At 38.9% G+C, this 19710-nt stretch overlaps 1 protein-coding gene and 1 long non-coding RNA gene across 3 annotated transcripts; both read right to left on the reverse strand.

Moving 5' to 3' along the window:
• Positions 1 to 848: 848 nt before the first annotated feature.
• On the reverse strand, positions 849 to 10159 carry LOC125322547. The gene is made up of 2 exons (XR_007202068.1): positions 8539 to 10159; positions 849 to 6819 (listed from the first exon to the last, which is right to left on the reverse strand). It is a non-coding gene; the product is annotated as an uncharacterized LOC125322547 (long non-coding RNA).
• Positions 10160 to 12410: 2251 nt separating this feature from the next.
• Positions 12411 to 19691, reverse strand: NDUFAF5 (NADH:ubiquinone oxidoreductase complex assembly factor 5). 2 transcript variants are annotated; one of them, XM_048296307.1, is made up of 11 exons: positions 19431 to 19691; positions 18848 to 18888; positions 18560 to 18623; positions 17858 to 17905; positions 17653 to 17756; positions 17135 to 17174; positions 15211 to 15408; positions 14554 to 14614; positions 13233 to 13316; positions 12774 to 12856; positions 12411 to 12641 (listed from the first exon to the last, which is right to left on the reverse strand). In XM_048296307.1, the coding sequence occupies exons 1-11, from the start codon at positions 19674 to 19676 to the stop codon at positions 12555 to 12557; spliced, it is 1056 nt and encodes a 351-aa protein (XP_048152264.1). In that variant the 5' UTR covers positions 19677 to 19691; the 3' UTR covers positions 12411 to 12554. The 2 variants fall into 2 exon arrangements, with proteins under 2 accessions (XP_048152264.1, XP_048152265.1); XM_048296308.1 differs by lacking the exons at positions 12411 to 12641; positions 12774 to 12856 and adding an exon at positions 13735 to 13829 and having other exon boundaries at positions 13238 to 13333.
• Between the last annotated feature and the right edge of the window lie 19 nt (positions 19692 to 19710).

Raw genomic sequence — 19710 nt, forward strand, 5'->3', positions numbered from 1 at the left:
GCCTATACCACTCCCCACACTGACTCGTCTCATTTTCAGCCCCTCACCTTCATCACTGAACCTGTTCCAGTCAACCTCTCCAAAACTTTTTCAGTGTTTTGTATAGCAAAGTAATTCCTGTTACTCTACTACTTCCAATCCTTTTCAATCTACAATGTACTTTTTCCTTTCCTTCACTGAAATTTGACATATCTGAGTGACCAGGATGACAAAGGCCTAATCTTAATAATAACTTTTAAAATATTTTCAATGACTGCATGTATCAATCTATATAACATCAAAGAAGAAAGGAGAAGCAATAACTACTTCTCCTCCTAAAACTTAATCTGATTGTGTAAGCTGATAAAAAGACAGATTTCCTTCTCCTGCAGCCTCTTTTGGTGCACTTTGTCTCTTTCACCTAAACGACATCACCTATTCTCAGTTATTTCCAGAAGTCATTTCTGCCTTTGAGTGATCTAAATATCTGCTGGCTGTACTCCAAGCTCCCATTTCTAGCACCAGAAATGAAGGTGTGCCTTGTCACCTCCAGCTAACTAACAAAAAGAAAGTTTCAAGTTTGTCAGATCCCTTTCCCCTCATTCAAACTTGTTCTTCTTTCCCATCATTGGAACACTCAAACCTATTTCTCCTTTAGCAAAGCTGTTGCTAAATCCTATCTTTCATGCTGTTCTATAAATCTGTTTTCCTCTTTCTCTCTCTGATCCTGAAACCATAGTAGATACTTTTGACAGTACCCCTTTTCCTGCTTGTCACCCTGAGTTCTTCGGTGTATTGGGGATCCAGCTGCTGACCACCCCACCCTTGACAAGCTGCTTTTACCATTCCTTTACCTTTGACACTTAGGCTTTTCATTTTCAGATTTGAAAGTCTCTGACTCTTATGTGAACTGGTATCTCAGGCTTTAGCCTAGCCTGTGGTGCCCTCTGAGCTCTCCTCTCCAAAGGCCCCATGTTTCCAAGTCCTTTTCCTAGTGTTCTCTGTCAATACTCTGTGCAATCACATGGAAGCAATACAGCTTCCCTGGCAAAGCTGCAAACACTTAGCTTAGTAATGCTTTTTATTTTTGGTAACAAGAAGAGCAAGCAAAAATGCTTTCTTGAGTCAGGTTCCAAAACAAGGGTTTTGCCCTCAGAAGTCCTTCTATGTTCCAACTGAACACAGAACTATAACAAATGTGCTGCTCTGAACTGCTTTTATTCCACTTGGGGGGAAAAAAAACCCATCTCAGAAACATTCAAGCCACTTAGCAACCTTGGCACTTCAGAGCCTGAGCAACAAGGAGCAGACAGAAAGTACAATTAAGATTCGTTCCTCAATGCTTTGTGCCTTCTGCCTTTCCTTTGCAGAGGCTCCCTCAGGAGCCTAAACTTCCATCCCTGCAACGATCTTGGACCACTTAGAACATATTTACATATTGGCCACAGTTTCACTGTTTGTAGCTATACCCTTTGCTCCCTTTCAGAGCAGCTTTTAAAAATGCTAACAAATGCCTGCAGCAAAGGAAAACAACAACTGCAGTAACTTGGCAATCTGGACGTCAAAGTTCCAGACCTGGTCCAGCCAAACTGCTGTGTGACCTGCTGTCAGATTATACATGCAACTAATTTCTGCAGAAGCAATAAAAATACCTGAGCTCAAGCAGGCTACAAGGCTTATCTCCATGTCTAACCACACTCGAGATCTGCAGCCATATATCTTCACTTTGTACCCCTTCCCTTCTTATATTTTTCAGTGAATTTGATCTAATGATATCTGGGCACTTCTTGCATTTACTTTCCAGGAGTGCTCAAACAATTGAGTTTTCCTGACATAAATGGCTGTGAAGAAGGAATTAATGTCAAGGTCTTAAAGCCTAAGCATTTGTGGCAACCTAACATATGAATCAATGCAGAAATGACACGCACTCTGTCATTCAGGAAATGGAAAGAAAGACACCATTGTGATACGTAATTGAGTACCTCTGAGTAACCGAGCTTGGAAATGAAAAACTAGCAGAGTTGTCTACAGTATATAAAGGGGAAGGCAGGGCATGAAAAGGTGAAATGGAAAAACATACATGCAATCTAAATTATTACAGAAAGTTAATGAAAAATATGATACTTTACTTTTTAAAATCTTGAGCTGGTAATATGTCTCTCATTAGTTTTGAGTGTGAATTTAAATATTTAGGTTATAAGCTATCTTTCTTTCTTCAGTTTCCTTCCCTTGTCTTCACTATTCCAGTTCTCAGTGAAAGAGGCAGGTCTTCATGGCTATCACACACATTCCTCTATTAGAGCTGTACCTTTGCAAATTACATTTCCTTTCCATCATAGACTTCATTCTCCTGTGGTCAGTTTATATTGTGTTGCTGAGTAAACTTTACCAGAACAGGGATTTAAATAATTTTTTAAATAAATAACTATGCCTTTTAATAAAACAGTTGATTATAGACAGCAACATACAGTTAGTTGTATTCCACAGAGCTGGAGAAGTTGCAAAACAGCTTAATACAAGTGACAATAGCTGCAAATATAGACAAAAAAGAGTAATTACATTCAGCATTTATGCAAAATACATTATGAAAAATGAAATGTGCATGTTTTACTAAAATACAAACCATACATGGTTCATAGCATGCTGAATTTAATGTCCTCATTACTGCTAAGTGATTTGCTTCTCATGGTACCATTCCACAAAAATAGTCAGTTAATGGCACCATATTAGAGTTTTAATTACTATCATTTTTTAAAATGAAGTATGCTCAGAAATTCAGTTCTTCAAGAACACTGCTGAAAACATGATTACTAGGAGAACACTAGTTGGAAAGGTGTCTTTCCCAAGCAGCATCTTCCTAACATTACAATCCCATTCTTAAAAGTTAAACCTCTGTATAGGATTTAGTAACTTTTCCCCATTTTAGTTTTAATTTCTGTTACATAAGAGCAGGCAAGTGGAAGACAGTACTGACACAGTACAGACCTACTTCAACAGCTAATTATTCATTTCAGAGCACAAGTGTTCTGCTTCCAATAGACGGTAAAAGCCTGTGCTGAAAAAAATTCACAGAAGAGAAAAATCAACACAATTATTTTTACAAGCAATAGTGTTGCTCTACTTACCTGACCTTGCAGATAACTTCCAAATTTACCCATACGTATATTTTTAACTTCTGAAACTTCCTGGGAAACAGGGGTTTGCTTTGTGCTTACATTTAGTTCTATTTTGTTAATCACAAAGCATTTTATGGGAGAAATACATTATAATTTCCACTTTAGTAAGATCGCAGAATCACAGGTTTGGGTTTAAAGGCCTTTTAAAGGCCATCTAGTCCAACCTCCCTGCAATGAGCAGGGACACCTTCAACTAGATCAGGTTGCTCAGAATCCCATTCAGCTTGACCATATTTCCAGAGATGGGAACTTTCAAATTTTTTTAAAAATTTTTTTGCCTCCAGAAGTAAGGGCAGCCCTGAAACACTGCTGGGGCTCAGGAGCAGCTACCCATGTGAGCACAGCCACAAAAATCAGCCCCTTCCTGCACTACCTGTGAATAACTTTATTCCCATAATCAGGATTAAGTGAGGTGGTTCTCACATACCAAGTCAAAACCACCCAAATTCCTACACAGACTGACAAAATACTTTACTTATTAGTTCTACTGCCAAAACACTCTTATCAGAGAAACAGGTCTTTAATCTTCAGCTACTAGTGAAGAGAGATGCACTGATTTACCAGGTAAGATATGAATACACTCTCCCAAGAGATTTATTTAAAACTTTGACCTATCTTTTCTGTGACTCTCTCTGAACAAAAGACCTAAGAACACTTCTCCTCCATAAGAACATCTATTTTAGCAGCGTACAGCTCAGTTTGAGGGAGCCCAGAAATGGACTGCTCCATGCTTTTCTCCCCTTGCTGTGGGGTTCCCATTGAGTTCAGGAACTTAAAAAAACCCCATTTTTTTCATACCTACTTTAAAATACTATTTATTGAATAAACCAAAGTTAGAAATCCCATAGGATTAACATTCTTTGGGTTTAACCTGGAACAGAATTGTTAATTATGTGTTAATATATTTTAATAAAATAATTTACATTGCTCTGAGTTAAATCCTAGAAATGTAAAGATACATCTTTTAATGGCCCTACAACCAAGTAAATTGACCACACTGCCTGTTTTTTTTTTTGGCAGGCTGCTAGTCACAGAGTACACACAGTGGCCCACCAGCTCTCCAGAGCAGCCCAGAACCTCCACACTATTTCATTTGCTCAGTGGTAAGGCAAAAGAGGAAGGCAGGCAAGTGCGCTGTATGAAATTATCAGACAGGGAAAAGCGTGGTAGGGCATAAATCCCTAAGAGAGTTGCTGTTGTAATGCACAAGAAATAACTTGCTATTTTCACAGTCACAGCTATACTTTTATTCATTGTACTTAACAGCATAGTGCAATAAAAGTACCTTTAAAACGGATGCACTCCTGAAGGAATTAAAGCATTTTCATGATTGGTAAGTTTGTTTTAGAGAAAAGTCTTTTACATTTCTCTCTCCTTCCAGTAATGTCAGCTTGCACTAGGGTGAAATCAAAAATCCATCATGAAAATATACTTTGAAGAACTTGGTCTGAATCTTCAAACCTCAAGGTTGGGTTTTTTGTTTGTTTATTCATTCTCTAGGGAACAGACAAAGCAGAAGAAACTTCGTGTTCTTCTAAGTATGTGTTCTCTCTCAGCATTAATTTTCACCACTTTAGTCTCAGCAGGTCACCGCAACTTATTCTATGTCTCAGTTTACTATACTAGATGAAAATACATTCACATAGAAACTTCCCATGACAAACAAATCAGCTGTAGAAGGGAGGCAAAATTATCCTTTGGGTTCCATCATCTAGAACTTCTGAAATGGCCCACAGCTGGTTACATCCAACCAACTGCACAAGTGCTGGCACCAGCCAGAATCATGATTTGAGAACCTCTGCATCAGCTGCAAGACTCCAGCACCCCTTTCACTTTCAAGAGTATTAAATATTATTTTATTATCTTTATTATCAGCTGTGTGAATATTCTGCATTTAGAACAACTGATCCAGCTGTTCCTATGAGGCTACACACACAGAACTGGCCACAACCTCACATATACTACAAGTTTGAATTTGTAGTCAGAATACCATCTTTAAAAGGTAAAAAACCCTACTGCCAACCCAGCCAACAAAATTCTCTTATTGAAGGAACTTTTAAGCCTATTGGCATGCCTGTTGGAACCAATACTTTAGAAACTCCTTGTACTGAACAGATTTGATTGATATTTTACAGTAATGCCTTCTGTCAAGGAAGCATCCAATGGGAGCAAGTTACTATATGGACTCTAATATAGCTTGCCACATTTCTACTAGTGTTTTCAATGTCCACACAAGAAATTGCCCATTAAATTTATAGACCAATTTTATGCTAATTGTACTCATTACACTCTGTGAGGAAACTAGGTAATTGGGTTGTTGTACTTCTATCTTTAGAAATAAATTAGAATTCCTGCTTAGTTAGAATAATTTAAAATGTCTGACTGTGCCTGTTCAAAGCATCTATTAACAAATGCTGGCTTCTACTCGACTTCCTACTGCATTAAACAGGCCATTTCTGCACACAAGACAAAGCAGCTAATCAACTGGAAGTTGAAAATAAATATGCAGGGAGCATGCATACAAACCATAGTGTTAAAATGCATTTGCCTTATGCCAAGATTCATTTGTAAATTCATCAAGTGTTATACTTACTAAGTCATGTTGATGTGTTTTCAAGATGGTTAACTGCTTGAAAACAAATAATATTTACAGTACAGTTAAATGGAGTTATTCAGCAATACTCAAAAACAGAGCCTGAACAAGTAGGTGCACAGAAGCATTTGTATTGCTGCAGCACTCAGGGTGGTGCTCTAGTGGAAGGTGTCCCTCCCCACGGCAGGGGGGTTGAACTAAATGAGCTTTAAGGCCCCTTCCAACCCAAGCCATTCTGTGGTCTAACTCTCAGATCCTTTTTACAGCTAAGGGGCTCTGATTTCAATTCTCAAGACTTCTAAAATTATGCACAGTCTCTATGCAACTATTCAGAGATCTAGGAGAGCCAGTATAACAAAGCCAAGCTGCCCAGCAGAAAATGCCAGAAAGGAGAGCAGGGACTGAGTAATTTTGTATTTGTGAAGATTTACTAACTCTCTGCAGGGAAACATTTCGGAAGCCTTTGGGTTCATAAACCAGAATTCCTTCCCAAAGCAGAACAACTAAGTCTGCTCCAAACATAGGCTAATAAATAATTATACCATTATCTTAATGCCATATCTTGGGGATAGAATTTAATTTAAAACTCTGTGCTTAGCTATCTTCTAAGGGATAATAAACTTTTAGGTACCAAAAAATACCAACTACCATGCTGTAAAACATCCTGAATAGAGATGCAATCACCCAACCCATTCAGTGCTCAAAGTTTCACTTCCCATACAATGAAGATTCAGTGAGTCAGGAGGGAAAAAGAACACACACAACAAAAATAAACAAAAGAAAATTGTACACTCCTACTTGGAAAGCTCACATATAAATAAAAGAACAGATGTTTTCGTTTGTTTTGTGAAAGGTGGTAATCGAAGATCAGTCATCCATGCATCAAACAAGTGCTCTACGTCTGTTGACTCAACAGTGCTGTGACAGCACCGCAGCTCCCCCTGAGAATGCCTTCGAAGTTGAATCCCGGAGGCAAAATCATCTGAGGAATGCTTTGTTTGAGATGTGATTAACAAAACCTCTTGGCAGTAGCTCCAGCTCAGCTATTCTTTTAGAATTTCAGAAACAATTCTAGGTTAAAAAAAAAAAAAAAAAAAAAAAAAAAATCACAGACAAAAAGTCAGGCATGGACAAGAGGCTATGCAAATCTGTGTTAAGTGGATACCGAGTTATGACTTTGGCTTGTATTTTGAACTTAGCTACCTATGAAGCTCAGCATTAGTTTACCAAGTAAAGCTCACTACAGCTGCTGTCTCAGAATTGCAATATTACTCTAAGATTGGGCATCCTGCTTTTGAGTCAGAAAAGGTATTGACTGGGAACATAATCCCCAAATCTGAAGTGGTACTTAATGGCAATTACATTTTTAATTACAGAAGTGAAAGCAACTGACATCAAGAGTTCTGTAACAAATATAAGTTCTGCATCAAATTAAAGCAATCAATAGTTCTAGAACTGGAATAAAGTAATAGATCTTCACAAAACTAAAAATAGAATACATGGTAGAAAAAGAAATGGGAGACTTCAAAACATTCCTTAAATAGTTTTTGTAAGAACTGATGCCCCTGGCACCTGAATGCTACAGCAATACACACTTTGTGAAGAGAAGATGATGGAACAGCTGAAAAAATGGGCATTACATACAACCATCAGTGTCTCAGTTTAGGGAGAAAACAACTCCGGGAGGAAAAAATTCCAGGGAGAAAAAAAACCTCAGGGAGTACAGTGATTCCACTATCAACAAAAACTTTAAGTTACTACTTCTTAGGCCTGTTACCCAGTAGATTCCCTTAGTAAATTGTTCATTTTGGCTAGTATTTCCACAGAACAAATGATATTTTAATATTAGGGTGCTTCAGACGTAAAAAGTTCAAGGTTAGAGATTCAAACCATTTAAATGAATGCATATACCGAGTAAAATAATGAATTCTTTTCCATTGTTGATTTGGCTAAAAATGTGGTATTTTATACACAGGATCATAGAATGGTTTGGGTTGAGAGAAATGATAAAGCTCACCTTGTTCCCACCCTCTGCCACTGGCAGGGAGACCTGCTAGACCAGGTTGCTGCAAGCCCCATCCAACTTGGCCTTGAACACTTCTCCAGGGATGGGGCATCCACAGCTCCTCTGGACAACTTGTTCAAGGGCCTCACCACCCTCACAGAGAAAAATTTTTTTTCTATTATTTAATCTAAACCTACTCCCTTTCAGTTTAAAGCGATCACCCCATGTCAGTACATGCCCTTAAAGTCCCTCGCCAGCTCTTTTGCAGCTCCTTTAGTACTGGAAGGCTGCTGAAATGTACCCAATGTATTTCTGTCCCTGTAGTCTTGTCATCTATGAAACCAGAAATTATATCTGATCAGAAGGATGGAATTTTTCACGGTAGATTCACAAGGGCAGTTTTATTTTTCGCTTGTACACTTGTTTTCTTAGGGTACTCACACAAACTGTGGATGTACTACTAAAAGAATAAATTAAGAAGTCACACATTAATGTGCAGATCTCAACTTTTAAGTTGCTCTTCAACTTGTACAAATTGTAAGGAATGCCTACAGAATGCAGAAAAACAAATGCATGAATTGGAATTTATTAGCATGATAACAATGAAACCTCCTTATTTTATGTATTATTATTAGAAAACTTCTAAGTTTTAATATATTCTGGCCTATCATGAACAGTCTGAGGCCAAATAAGCTTCCCCCGTATGCATCATTCACTGCTTCAAAATAAGGTTCCAAACAGGAACACTTCTTCTGAGGAATTTGTCTCTTCCTTTCTCAACATACCTTGTATTCCAGGAAACAGCTCCAAGTAATGGGGGAAACCTACATGGAGTACAATGTGGCAGAAAATCCTGGACATCAGCTGCTATGATAGAAATAGAAGTGCTATGTGTGTGAACAAAACGTCCAGTACTGAGAGGGTGTTTGCTCCAAATTCGCTGAGATTGTCTGAAAATGAAGATAACCATCAACCACATGAAATAGTAATCAGGCAGTTACCAAGAGACCTCAGGTGGGAAAGAAGAATCAGCTTAAAAATCAAATATAAAAAGCCCTAACATTTCCTAACAGGGAGAAAAAAGCAGTGAAAACCTGGTCTGATACCAAGAAGCTGCCCCTGGCACCTCAAGTTCTGTGGAGGCCTGAGAGAACACCCTCCCCTGGCCGTGGGCTGAGAGCACAGGGTGCAACAAGCACAGGTCACTCCTGGGGGGGTCACCTTGGGGGTCCTGCCCCAACAGCTGGGTGGACTCATGGGTGATAGGAACAGCCCAGGCAAGAATGCAGCTACAGCATCCACATCTCCTAAGATGATGGATGCACACAGGATAACATACTCTGAAAAGGGTGGGCTCATACCACTGAAACCTCCTGTTAAAGGGACAGGGGTGAGCATTTACCTGCAAATTTCGGGGGGTGGGGGGGGTGCTACAGGAGTGTGTTTAGGCATGTGAAGGTGTTTATTAAGGTTTTGTAAAGGGTATAGTAGTCATTTATCTGTTATATTGCTGCCATTAATCCTGCACGTATAGTTCATGGACTAACAGTTAATTACAAACTATCAATAAATCAACAAATCACTTCAATTCTAACTTGATTTAAGTAAGTCATGAGTTGTTTTTCCCCTACAAGCAGTAAATACACTCCTTCAGTGTTTTCCGCTTCACTCTGATATGTAGCCTTCAACTAAACTTACCTATCTCAAGTTTTTATTCTCTTCTTCCTTTTCCTTCACCTGAAGACACCCAAGATATTCAGGAAATCAAAGCACTATCTACATAGGTCACATTTGTTTCAGTACTCCGACTGATTCCAATCAAAGCACTACAAGAATTGCACTCCTCCAAAGTAATGGCTCCAAAACCTGGGCAAAAACAGATCACATCTTTGAAAAGTGGATATTAAGTCTTTGGGTTAGACAAATGAAAACTTAAGAGGTTTAACATACATGCTAACTTTCTAAAACGTGGCTTCTTAAACAAGATGCTCTAATGAATTTAATCCCCGAGATCAGGTTTTTGCTTCAGGAAATTCCAATGAAACACTATATGAAATCTTGGTGTGTTTCTCCCTCGCAACTGAAAGCTCAGTGTTAGCTCCTAGTTTTTCTAGAAAACATTAGGAGAGTGTAATTCATATTTTTCTTTTTTAAACAGTGTAAAGAAATACAATTAAATTTATTTTTGTATGGTTCACTTCTGTACTTTCTGGATGATATTTTTATAAATTAGAGGTAATGAAGAATTCTCTCTCATGTTTTAACTTCACAAATTCTTAGTCTTCAAAGTATAGGATCTCATTCCTTTATCCTAAACAGACTTGAATAAAACTATACATTGACAGATCTTGAAACCAAAGACACAAACCAAGTATACTCACTGATCTGTGACTCAAACCCTAAAATTAAAAATAAGTTTAGAAGAAGCATGGTTGCACTTAATGAACGTGAGTTTTTTTTTTTATTTATGGGCTCCTAGCTTCTGATTAATCAAAATAATTATCTTTCTCATTCTGTAATCAGGAGAAAAAATACTCTGTATTATGCATAAAGATTTTTTAAACTAAGCTTACAAGAGATGTTATGTCACTTTCACAACTTTTTAGAAGTTACTTACTCTGCACAAGCTGACTCTCAGCATACACAAAGTACTAGGCTAGCAACTGGAAACCACGTTCTTCTTCATTACAATTTTAGAAAGCCATAAAGACTTAAATCTGAAAAAGAATTAAAATGTAAAATGAAACAGAGCCTTGTGACAAAAACATCTGTTCATAGTAAACGAAGTGTTTTCAAAGTTACTTAATCAAGCAACTCGTAGAAACCAGGAATAACCTAGAATTTCAAGAAGTACTGCAGAAAAAACCCCCATAATTGCAGTTAAAAACCCACACAAAGGCAGTTATTCAAACATAGCCAGGGAAATGAACACCTTGCCTGCCTGTCACATGCCCCTTTATTCCAACCCACACTGCTCCAATGGCATATTTACTACACCTTACTTCTATTACTCCCCAGCCCTTCTCCAAATTAATGGAATATCTACACCTTTTTTCCCCCCCCAAGTACTAGGAGGAAAACTGTCCATCTTTTCTCCCTGTTCAGAAGGTACAGAAGGTAGTGTCCCCACTACCAAAACACTATTTATGTATGCCATCTATGAAATACGAAATCAAAGAACTGGAAATCCTTCCTTTTCTCCATTACTTGAGTACTTCAAAGGAGCACAGTAGGAGCACTTCTCCAATTAACATTTACCCAGCACATTCCACCTCCTCATTCCCTTAACATGTCTGAGTCACAACCACCAGCTCAAGTGACTGGAAATTAACCTACTAAAGCAATGATTTATAAAGTTACATTAATTTGATGCATAACTTCACTGTAAAACTACATCTGGGAAACCAGAGATTTCTCCAGAAACAAGGGATTTTATTTAAGCCTGAGAAGACCTGAAGAGATGCAGTATCTTGCACTGAGTCCACTGACGTAGTATTAAAAAAAAAAAAGAGGCTTTCACAGAAACAAGCTCTTGTTTTAGATTTAGTCTTTAGACGGCTTTAAAGGTTATCAGACCATTTAGAGTCTCTCCCCCTTTCTCCAGGAGCATTACTGTTCTTTTCTATGAAAACGAAAGATGAACTCATTTCCCTCGAATAATTACAGGTTAGGCTTGCTAAGCAAAAACAGGACAGAGTATTCCTGCCCTCCTTCTCATGATTTGTACCTTCTCTGCCCATTTCTTACTCAAAGTCAAAGCCTGGTAGTTAAAATAACCCCCCCAAATCAGGACCTTACAGATGGGAATGCTTCTGCCTACCTAGCCTGTTGGGTTTGTGCCACACACAAATGCTGTCAAACTCCACCTGGTGGATAATCTTTAAAAAGCCTAGGAAATAAGCTTAAAAAGGCTTTAGTTCCACCAGTATTCATATACCACTCAGATACTACGATAAAACATACTGAACTGTGTATTTGCTTACATAGTCTTTGTTCTTTTTGTTTCTCCCCATCTCTATGAATGCTGCAATCAAGCAAAATCTCTGGGCAGATAATTTTTTCTAAACTTCTTGTATTAATGGATCATAGTTGCAATTAATATAAATTTCTGGTAATGCAGTTATAGACAGAAAAAGTCACAGCTTCATGGCACAGCTAAGGAGGAAATTACTCCTTTTTACGAAATTACTGCTTTTTTAGCCTCTGACATAGAAAAGTGGAAAGTAATGTGTAAATGTAATTTTAAACTAGTATTTAGATTAACTATCAATTATTCAAATCTCAAACAATACTTACAATAACTTTCTACCCATACTTTCCAATCCATTAAAACCATAATAATTTATATCTTTGTATTTGCTGGTAGTTTCTCTTATAGGATGTCTTATAAACATACCTGCTGCCATTCTTTACTTTTATAATACACTATTATTTATTATGATCTACTATTTGAGAAATAACTCAAAAATACATTCAAGACATGTAAACTATACCTGGAGCAGCCTGTGATACTGAAATGCTGGAAGAGGCATTATTTTTGAAAATAGTAATTTAATGAGAAGTTGAGAGTTGAATTGTTTTCTCAAAGACTTGAGAGAACAAACTGCTCAAACATTTATCTAGAAACAAAAAAATGAACACCATTTCACACAAATGATGCTGTGGCACAATACAAAAACCCTCTACTGCATGTACTTTATTAGCATTTCAGGATGTCTTCACTAAAAAAACACAGGTGAAGACTGTCTGCAATTAAAAGTTTTACAGAAGTTTCAAGACAATTATTATTTCTGATGAACAACTATTTTTTTCCTCTTTTCAGAAGTCCTTCTATTTTTGACAGATCTCCAAATGAAACTGTTGCAGAACCTCGCTGGGCTGGTCTGGCCTAAGAAAAAAAAAAAAAGAAGAAAAAAATACATAAAGCGCTAATTTTAAATTAAAATGTTTTGTAAAAAGCTTTTAAAACATCACTTTTTTAAAAAGTGTCTTCAAACAGAAAATAAGAGCTTCACATTACCTGTGATTCATGGTATTTCCAGCCAATCATGTAGTAGATCTGAAACGTGGCAGGTACTGAGCCATCGCTGTTTCCGTACATTTCTGTTAGGGCAGGAAGGGAGACAGAAAAGGTACAGACTGTCAGTTCTAAGAAACACTTAGTTCTCAGCACATCAGCACTAAGCGTGACATATTCATCATAATGACTCCTGGTGAAAGATTTGGGACAATAAAAATATCTCATACTGGTGCATCAGTATAGTTCAAATCCTGGCATTATAATTAAGGTTAAAAATAGCTTGTGACAATGGCATTTTGTTCTGAAGTATTTGGGGATTTTGGTTTTGCTTCGGGTGTATTTTGTGTGGGGTTTTTTTGTTTGTTTTTGGTTTTTTTACACAAATGTCATAGAAAAAGACACAGAAAAAAATGTTCTTAAAGTCATTTTAGATGAACTCATTACCTCTCAAATACTGACCTTGGTATATTGCAGCAGCTGCTAGCATTGTCTCCCTGTGTAGCAGAGGTTTTCTATTCCAAGAGCAATTACTCTCCCCCATACCTAAAAATATGTTTCAGCTTTAAGAAAAAGAAGATATAGCACATGCCATGAGTTAAGTGTCATGCACTAAGGACAGATTCTTACTAAGCCAGAGTAAGTACGGAACCTCTGCACTTCACTGTAAGGGAGAACATAGCACAAATCATTAGGTGAGTTTCTTACGTGTAAGAATCCAAAACTTTTAATTCCCATGCTTTGCAATTTACAGTTTGCATTGCTAGGAATCATTTCAAAGTATTACTTCTTCAGCCTGAGTCTTCAAACATTTAGGGTTATAACTAATTTTAAGAATGAGTACAAAATGTTTATTGAGACACATCACTGTATTGTTTTAACAGATAATCATTTAAATTACTATCCCAATAGATTTAAAATACAAAATAAAACAACCACAGTTCTAATCTTTTTAATCACTTACTGCATCTGAATGTTTCTGCTGAGAATAAAAGTTGCCTTTCCGTTAAGGAATTACTCCAAACAGCAGTTGATCCAGATAAGAAATGCCCTGAGTTGCTGTCAGTAACAACAGACTGCATGTGAATGACTGCTTTACAATCCATGACAAATGCAATCAGAATATTAACAAAATCGTTACTCAATTGTTTGCTGCTCCTCAGCAGACTCCAAATTAAGGATATATTTATTCTCATTCCAAAGCAGTTTGCTGAATGCCCTGGTAATTAGAAAGGCTCACAGGAAACCGTCAGTGTGTGGGATACTGGCTTCTGTCTCCCTTTAAGGGCTTTTCTGCACCTCACACTGACACAGGCTCATGCAGAACAGGAACCCCAGGGAAGCAGAACGTTCACAGCAGACCATGAAGTAGCAAATCTTTGACTTGTGCTTCCCAACACAAATCTCCTGACAGGCATAATCTCCTGACTCACTAGATAGCAGGAAAAAAACTACTGCTTCCACTGTTGCAGTAAGATTTATTTTTTTAAGAAAGCAATTTTTTGTGATGATGATGGTAAAACACTGGCTCAGGTTGCTCAGAGAGGTGGTGGATGCCCCACACCTGGAAACATCCAAGACCAGGTTGGACGGAGCTCTGAGCAACCTGATCTAGTTCAAGACGTCTTTGCTCACTGCAGGGAGTTGGACTAGATGGCCTTTAAAGCTTCTTTCCCACCCACATGATTCTATGATTTGGAGTTAAGAAACACACAGTAAAACTCTTCTGTGTCTGCACCACCGATATAGAAAACCTTTATGTTTCCACAAAGAATATACTTGCCTTGCAAGTCTTCCATAACCTCAAATAACCCCGGGTAGTTGACCTGGATTTCATCAGTATCCTAAAAGAATTGAGGAGTTCAGTTTTAGAGCATATCAAGCCAAACCAATAGCATTATGTCAACCTTATACTACCAAAATATTCCCTGCCCATGGCAGGAGGGTTGGAACGAGATGATTTTTAAGGTCCCTTCCAACCCAAAGCACTCAGCAATTCTATTCATCTGCCTCTTCTGCTCAAACAATGTATTTCTAGGAAGCATGTACTAGTTTAACATTTCTAAAAAGTTTTCCTTAGTAGCCCAAATGTAATCAAATTTTATTTTAAATGCCATTATTTTCTTCTTGGTTTTAAAAGAAAGAGCAAGTGTCTATAGGTTTTTCATGCAGGTCTAACATTCTCTGACATTTCTCCAAGAAAACCATCCAAATTCTACTGGGCCATGAGCCAAAGATACACTTTGGTTGGTTCCATTAATCACCACAAAGCCAAAACCGGAGGAAGTCCAAGCTATTTCTGCAGCCTGTTTCAGCGAGGTGCACCATACACAGAAGGAAGCAATACGTTTTTACTACATTAGCAAATAGCGATTTTTATATTCCAGCAGCTCTGATGTTCTGGATTGTTCTGCCTGATTGTTCTCTAACTCATAATTACCACAGTCAGGGTGTTAAAGCCAGCCCTGGAAAGCAGATGTCCCAAATCAGCAACGGCAGTGAATGGCGAGACGTGAGGAGAGAAGCCCCCTTCCCTCTCCAGCTCTGCCAGCTGCAGGGAGCAGCGGAGCTCGTACAGAGTGTCCCCCCCAAACATGGCTCCGATGAACACCCCGTCGGGCTTGAGGACCTGGTGAATCTACAACACAGAAATACACAGGTCACAGCTTTGCTACATGAAGCCTACATAACTAAGTGCTTCTTAGACCTTTCTTTCTTAGCGAACTCAAGCAATCATTTTAAGAGCTGTAACAGACTTTTAATGTTAGCTGTATTCTGTGGGACAAGCTATGCCATGGCTTCTGGTCACACTGTAAGCAAATACTCTGTCTGAAGAGAGGCTATTTTCTATTTCTAAGTGTAAATCCTCAGAAATTACACTTACAGTCAGGAAACATGGAAGAAACTGTGGAAATTGAGAGTAAACTATTTTCAGCAGAATACTCCTAGAACAATATTCTCAATTAATTTACTCCTAAAAGGAGGGTAGATTAAGATAAGTATGCTATTTACTTTTGCTTTCTGAGAGCAAAAGCACTTCTTAATGGCTTGATTTAAGAGAAATGGAGGCTTTAGTTTCCAGTAGTGATCTCTGCACTTCTGAGACAACCAAGTAATGCCATATTTATTATGTCTACCATTACTTATTATTAACTTGCCAGAACAACAATATCATAACTCAAACACCAAGGCTGACAAGCTGCTTTCTGGTCTCCTAAGTCCTAGCCCCCTTCTTAGTGAGAAGGCCAATAAATTCATGCTTTCTTTTTTCTTTAAGAATTGGAAATGATCTCTGGTTTAGACATCCAGAAGAGCCTGATTACATAATCAGGCTAACAAGACAGCAAAAGCTTCCAACACTTTAGAAACAAAAATATTTTCAATTGCTTTTTAATTAAGTATTAACCAAGCTACCTTTTCTGTGATAGTAAAAAAGCCTTTAATTGATAGGTAAGAAAATTAGGCAGTTAAAGGCAGTTTTCATTAGTTAAAGACAGTGGTACCAACACAGGAAATCGTGACAGTTGGCCAAGAGGCCCAGTTCCCTCCCCATTGTGAGACAGTGTCAGTTATATTTACTGTGGGAGAAAGTATTTGACACTACATAGAATACTTAAGTTCCAGTGAAAATTGTATATTTCTTTAGAAGTATTTTTTATAAGTACTGAATGCATTTCAATTGGTTTTTATTATTTCAGTAACAGTAGGGCAGTCCTATTCCTACCAACGGGTGATAAAACAGCACTGCAATGACTGATCAATTTGAAACAAATGGAAAAAACAGCAAAATGGTTAACATGTTCCATGTCCTTGCTCCATGTTTTTGATTTGACTGAAGTTTACACCTGCAGGGAAGAGCTGAACTAATCCAAAATGACCAAAACTGTTACTGGAAAAAAAAAAAAAAAAAAAAATTTTTGTCCTCAACAAGAATTTGCTTCATTTCAAAACCAAAAAGCCTTGATCAAAGCTGTATTTCAAAATAAACAGCTGAGACATAAAAATAACTCAAGCTCCATAAAGCAGTTCTGGAGAAGCTTAGTATTGTTCTACAAATAGTAAGAACTAACAACAAGAAAAATCAATAGCACTGCCTCAGGGGACATTAGTTACCATGATCACAGCTGTAGAGAATCCAAAATATTACACAAACATGTTGTTTCAGCTATTTATTCCAAACTGATTTGAGGGAGCAAATGAGCAGCAATATCAACTGATGCTCCTCAAACTGCCAAAAGTATTGCAAAAAAATACTTGTGTGCAACAGGAGTTATTTCTGTGTCTCTTATTTAAAGAAGACCAGGAAATACAGAGTACAAGTAATGGCAAGTGCTGACTTACAGTTTTAAAAACCAGTTTCTTACCTCTTTGAAAGCTTTAGGAAGGTCATTCACCCAATGTAAACTGAAAGAACAGAAGTGTACATTTTACAATTTCAGATTAAATCAAATTTAGGGAATTCAAGTAACTATTTAATTATCTAAGTACGTTTCAGGAGCCAAAGCCACAAACTGGTTTCTCAAGCTGCAACCATGCTGAAACACCTGCTTGAAACTGATACTAAACAAGAACCAAAGTTTATCCACATGGCACTTTTTTCTTTCTTTTTTTTGGTTGAGAAAATGCAAGTCCTGGAGACTAGTTTGTCAAAATGCAGGAAAGAGAGAAGCTCCAAGTGTTTTGAATGAAAGTAAACAAACAAAACAGGAAGAATCACCAGGATAGCAGTTTTTCCTAATGCATGCTCATATTAACTATGCAAGTACATTTCTTATCGCTTTTTAATGGACAAGTAATCTTTGTGGGATTTATTTTCTTAAAGCTACTCTGAAAAGAACATTCTTAACAATTTAAACAAACAAAAAAAATTATTAATACATACCTTAAGCTGCTAACAACAAGATCAAATGTATCTTCTTTGAAAGGAAGGAATTCCTCATCAGCTACGACCCTGACCGTCGGGATTTCAGATTCTATAGCGTTTTTCTAATGTTGGGTTAGAAGGCAAACAACTCATCAGAAACTCACTTCTTTTGATTTCCTGTATTACAGAATTGAAGCACTGTAGCATTCAAAAAGTTACTTACTAAAGCATTCTCTGCGATATCAACTTGAATAAGTTTTTCAACTGTTTCCTGAAATAAAATTTTAGAAGTCTATGAAATATTTAAGTTGTTTTGTAAATGGACATAAGTCATTTTTTAGCACTTACACCTATTTACAATAAGTTAGAAAGAGTCTTCTCAGCTTTTGATAAAAGCTTTATATAAAGCAGAAAGCACTTTTCCCCACTCAACATGGCACCTGCTCCCAGGGAGAACAGCTGAGGCAGAAATGGTGACAGAAAACACGTTTTGTAATTTTAGCCATAAATTTAGTTAAATATAAACCATGGATTAACAGCCAAGGAAGCACCTCTACTTACAGCATGGTTCATGAAGGGTAAATTGTTAATGGCTTTAAAGTCTCCATAATGACACTTCTCTAACAATTAACTGTGGCCAATAAATTCCCCAAAACCCCATGCATATTCCTACATAAAACTATAAGTTAACTGTTATATAGCAGATAACTTCCCTTGCACTACCATTTGTCAAGCTTTCAGTGGCAATAAATTAAGAACAGCCTGCACAACACAGAGCTTTGAATGATAACTACAGCTATGGGGGAGACGACTTACCTCATATCAAGACTCAGACGATTGTTTTAAGTTGTAACAGAGCTCTTTGTGAAAGGGAGGAACACATATGAACTCCCTTTAAACACCTTTAAGTATGAAGAGAAAGTACCTTGGTTAAGTGCTGAGCTATGTAACCTCTTCCAGAGCCAACATCCAAAGCGAGAGGAAACGTTCTAAAGGATAAGATTAGCAATACATAGCATAACCAAGTCTTAAAACATTTTTAATTTTAGATTATATCAAGTTTCACTACTAATCTCTACGGGCCTTACTGAACTCAGCCCGTCGAGGATCCTTCTGTGGCACCGCGGGGAAAGGCGCTCCGCACCCAGCGGTTCTCCCCAAGGGTCCCGTCCCCTGGGGGTGAGGGGAGGGTGCGGGACACGGCGGGGCTCACCTGGTGATGTCAAACACCCGGTCCGCGATCCTGCCGCCGACCTGGGGGAAGAGCCGGCGGTCAGAAACACAGGATCAATGAGGCCGGAAAAGACCTCTGAGATCATCAAGTCCAACCTATGAGTAAACACCACCTCGTCAACTAAACCATGGCACTGAGTGCCACGTCCAGTCTTTCCTTAAACACCTTCAGGGACGGCGACTCCACCACCTCCCTGGGAAGCCCATTGCAATGTCTGATCACTCCTTTCTGCGAAGGAATTCCTAATGTCCAACCTCAACTTCCCCTGGCACAGCTTGAGACCTCTTATCCTGTCGCTGGCTGCTTGGGACAAGAGAGCGACTCCCACCTGGCTACACCCTGCTGTCAGTGAATTGTAGAGTGATAAGGCCACCCCTGAGCTTTCTTTTCTCCACGCTGAACACCCCAGCTCCCTCAGAGGACTTGTGCTCCAGCCCCTTCACCAGCCCCGCTGCCCTTCTCTGGACCCGCTCCAGCTCCTCAATATCCCCCCTAAACTGCGGGGCCCGGAACTGGCAACAGCACTCAAGGCGACCCCGCCAGCCCCCCCCCGGCCCCGCACCTCCTCCCGCAGGTAATCGCACTTGGCAGGCTCGGCCTGCAGCGCCGCCCAGTTCTTCTGCTTCCGCTTCAGCCGACGGTCGAACGGGTTCAGCGCACCCGAGCCCGGCGAGGCTCCGGTGGGAGGAGCAGGCGAAGCGGCGGCGGCCCGCGCCGGCAGCGCCCAGAGCCGGCGGCACCATCGCGCCCTCAGCGCCGGCCGGGCCAGGCCCCTCATCGGCTCGGCCTCGCACGCCCCTCTGCGCATGCGCCGCGAGGGGGAGCCGTGTCCCGCCGCGGCC

The sequence above is a fragment of the Corvus hawaiiensis genome, chromosome 3, assembly GCF_020740725.1.
Source record: "Corvus hawaiiensis isolate bCorHaw1 chromosome 3, bCorHaw1.pri.cur, whole genome shotgun sequence".
In the NCBI taxonomy this organism is placed as follows: Eukaryota; Metazoa; Chordata; class Aves; order Passeriformes; family Corvidae; genus Corvus; species Corvus hawaiiensis.

Coding starts and splice junctions, on each gene's coding strand:
- NDUFAF5 (XM_048296307.1), bottom strand. CDS start 19,676: ATGCGCAGAGGGGCGTGCGAGGCCGAGCCGATGAGGGGCCTGGCCCGG. Junction 14,615..15,210: donor GCTTTAACACCCTGACTGTG/GTAATTATGAGT, acceptor CAATTCTTTTAG/GATACTGATGAAATCCAGGT. Junction 12,857..13,232: donor AGCTGCTGCAATATACCAAG/GTCAGTATTTGA, acceptor CTGCCCTAACAG/AAATGTACGGAAACAGCGAT.